This window comes from Myotis brandtii, unplaced genomic scaffold (genome assembly GCF_000412655.1).
Source record: "Myotis brandtii unplaced genomic scaffold, ASM41265v1 scaffold238, whole genome shotgun sequence".
NCBI classification, from domain to species: domain Eukaryota; kingdom Metazoa; phylum Chordata; class Mammalia; order Chiroptera; family Vespertilionidae; genus Myotis; species Myotis brandtii.
This window is the reverse complement of record NW_005358983.1, coordinates 356,776-360,047: the sequence shown is the minus strand read 5'-3', so window position 1 is coordinate 360,047 and position 3,272 is coordinate 356,776. Positions and strand designations below refer to the sequence as shown.

General features: G+C 41.2%; 1 protein-coding gene across 1 annotated transcript in view; it reads right to left on the bottom strand.

Moving 5' to 3' along the window:
• Positions 1–3,272, bottom strand: part of ARAP2 (ArfGAP with RhoGAP domain, ankyrin repeat and PH domain 2) — a 164,753-nt gene that overhangs the window by 17,039 nt on the left and 144,442 nt on the right. Inside the window, exon 29 of the mRNA XM_005866851.2 lies at positions 667–749. Coding sequence (XP_005866913.1) covers positions 667–749 — 83 coding nt within the window. The remainder of the gene's footprint in view (positions 1–666; positions 750–3,272) is intronic.

Sequence of the window (3,272 nt, the reverse complement as noted above, 5' to 3'; positions counted from 1 at the left end):
AAAAAAAAGGCTGCAGTACAATTCCCAATCACGTCACATACGTAGGTTGCGGGTTCGATCCTGGGTAGGGGCTTGTGCAGGAGGCAACCGATTGATGTTTCTCTCTCACATCAATGTTCCTCTCTCTCTGTCCCCTTTCCTAAAATCACTGAACATATCCTCAGGTGAGGATTAAAAGAAAGTAAGCACAGTGTAAACCGGATGCTGGGTTGATTCAAGTGTTAAAGAGGAACAGAATGTTTAAGAGGGGTCCATCCATGTGCTGTGGATTTACTACCAAATTCAGCAAAGCAAAAAGGGCAAATTAGAGAGCCAGGCTGAGGGCAGCTGTCTGTCTTCCTGTGGGCAGACTTGCCTGGAACATTCCTTGTGTTCCCCGGCTTTGACTGAGCAAAGGGTAGGATGAGGGCAAACCCAGGTGTTTCCCAGCAGACAGGGCTCCTGAGATTTCTTGTTCTACGAGGGGGACATGCACTCATCCAGGAGCTGCCTTTAGGGAAACGGCCTCCCTCCTCAGCTACCCATACACGTTCTCTGGATCTGGCATCTTAAGAAACTTGTCTAAAGCGCAGTTTATAAAGTTAGACCAATGCCTCTGATTCTAATTCCTTGAACAGACATACATTCCCATAACTTTTTCAGCCACCCTTCCCTTTCAAGCTTTACCTTGTTGGAGGTTTCACTCTCTTTCTCACTCCAAGATAAAACTTCATTGAACTGAGAGGAAACATTTTGTCATGTTTGCTACTCTGTAAGGAAAACAAAATAGTATGTAATTGAACAGACTTTACAAATATCCTTGTTATTTGCCTTGAATGTTGATTTGGTTTAGAATTGCTTAGTTTTTCCAATGCTTTATGAATGTAATACCAGCTCTTAGTAAATGAAGATTGTTTTGATTATAATGTTATAAATTTAAATAGATAAGTTTGGATATATATGTCTATTTATATATGTATATTTAAACACACACATAATAATCTCTTATCTCTTATTCAAAACAGCTGGAACCAGATGTATACCAGAATTGATAATTTTTCATTTTTTCATATTTTAAAAATACAATACAATGCATATGCAATATGTTATATAACTCTACCACACTACCAGTGTTGCTTGGGGCAGCACCCTTTATTCAAATATATTCATATTTCCACATTAAAATGCATGATATTTCATATAGTGTGAGATAAATAAAGGCTATAAATATTGTTATAGACAATGCTTGTATTCCCCTCTACCCCCAACTTCCTATGTTGAAATCTAATCCCCGGTGTGATAGTATTTGAAGGGGGGGCCTCTGGGAGGTAATTAAGTCATGAAGGTAGAGCCACATGAATGTATCAGTGCCCTGATAAAAAGAGGCCAGCGAGCTGGCTCGCACTCCTTCCACCAAGTGGGGATCCAAGTTGGCAGTCTACAACCTGGACGAGGGCCTCACCAGAACTGTTGTCTATCAGCCACCTGGTCCATGTACAGTACTTTCTTACAGCAGCCTGAGCTGAGGCAAAATCATGTTGGTTTTTGGATTTCAGAATTATAGAAAACATATTGTGAAGCTATATGGGCACATACTGAACTATCTCAAATATCCATATTTAATGAACATTAAATTCATGAAAATAGACTATAAAAAAGAATTTATATACATTTGCTTTAGATCAATTACACATTCTCCGTGCACATTCTGGCATATTTATTTGTGATTAATATTTTTAAAATGTTAATCCTTGAACACAGAAAATCAGGAAAGTTGCCTGACAGAAGCAAAACTTGAATCCTTATACTTTAATTTAAAACCTTCATATCAATTCACACAAATTTTATGAGTTATCCTTGCATACCCTGCAATAGATTTTATAAAGATAATAGCCATGGAAGTAATTAACACAAGCAGTCCCTATATCCTAAGTATTCCCCAGGAAATCACGTTTCAAACTGTTAGGCAGACAGCATTTATAGCTGAGAGCATGGGTGTGAGGGTCACAGAGACCGAGGTGCAAATCTGTCTTGCTACCTATTGGTTTGTGGCCTCATGTACTTCTCTCAGCTCTTTTTTCTTTAATCCTCACCTGAGGATATTTTTCCATTGATTTTTAGAGAGAGTGGAAGGAGGGGAGGGGGAGACAGAGAGAAACATCGATGTGAAAGAGAGACAGACACATAGATCGGCTGCCTCCCGCAGGAGCCCCAACCAGGGCCAGGGATCTAGCCTGCAACTGAGATACATGCCCTTGACTGGAATCTAACCCAGGACCCTTCAGTCTCAGGGCCGACACTCTCTATCCACTGAGCCAAACTGGCTAGGGCCTTATTTCTTGCTTGTAAACAGGGATAATAACAATATTGACTATCTCATAGGGTCATTATGAAGATTACATGAGAAAGCAAAGACTTACTATGAAGGGTTATTGTACAGATGAAATGAGAAAAATGCCTATAAGGTTTTAGTCTAGTAACTGGCATATCAAAAGCACGCAGGGAATTATAGCTATTATTATAAATTTAGAACACACTGCTTCACAGAAATAGCAATATAAACAAGTTATTAGGATCCTAAGACAATGCACAAAAGCCCACTTGACAAATATGTAGTTCAAATCTGTACAAGTTCTATAAAACTTAAACTCTTACTATGAAATCCGCTATTTATGAAAGCAGCCACCTTTGAAAAGGGTGGAAAATCTACACTAATAAAAGAGAAACATGGTAATTAGCGTACGACCGCTACCCTTCCCATTGGATAATCAGCATATCCTTATGCAAATTAACTGTCAGCCAAGATGGCGGCCGGCAGCCATGCACTGAAGCGAGCAGGGAGGCTTGCTTGCTCCAGTGAGGCGGACTCCAATGTTCCCCGCCTGCTGCTGCTGGCCTCTCAGCTGCAACTCTAAGCAACTATGTACTATGTTGTAAATATAGAAGCTAAACAAAACCCCAGAAACCGGCTTTCAGTCAGCTGAGCTTCAGCCAGCCTGACTGCAACATTGTATCGATGTTTTCAGCAGCGAGGCCTCAGAGCTAAAGCTGGCCCAGAATAGACAAAAAAAAAAGAAAAAAAGGAGCGGTTGTGAAATCTAAACTAATGATGCAGATCCATCATTTCAGTCACTGGCCAACCTGAAAACGGCCCTCAGCCCCTCAGCCAGCCTGGCCAGGCACCCCACTGGGGAACCCCACCCTGATCCAGGACACCCTTCAGGGCAAACCAGCCGGCCCCCACCCATGCACCAGGCCTCTATTCTATATAGTAAAAGGGTAATATGCCTCCC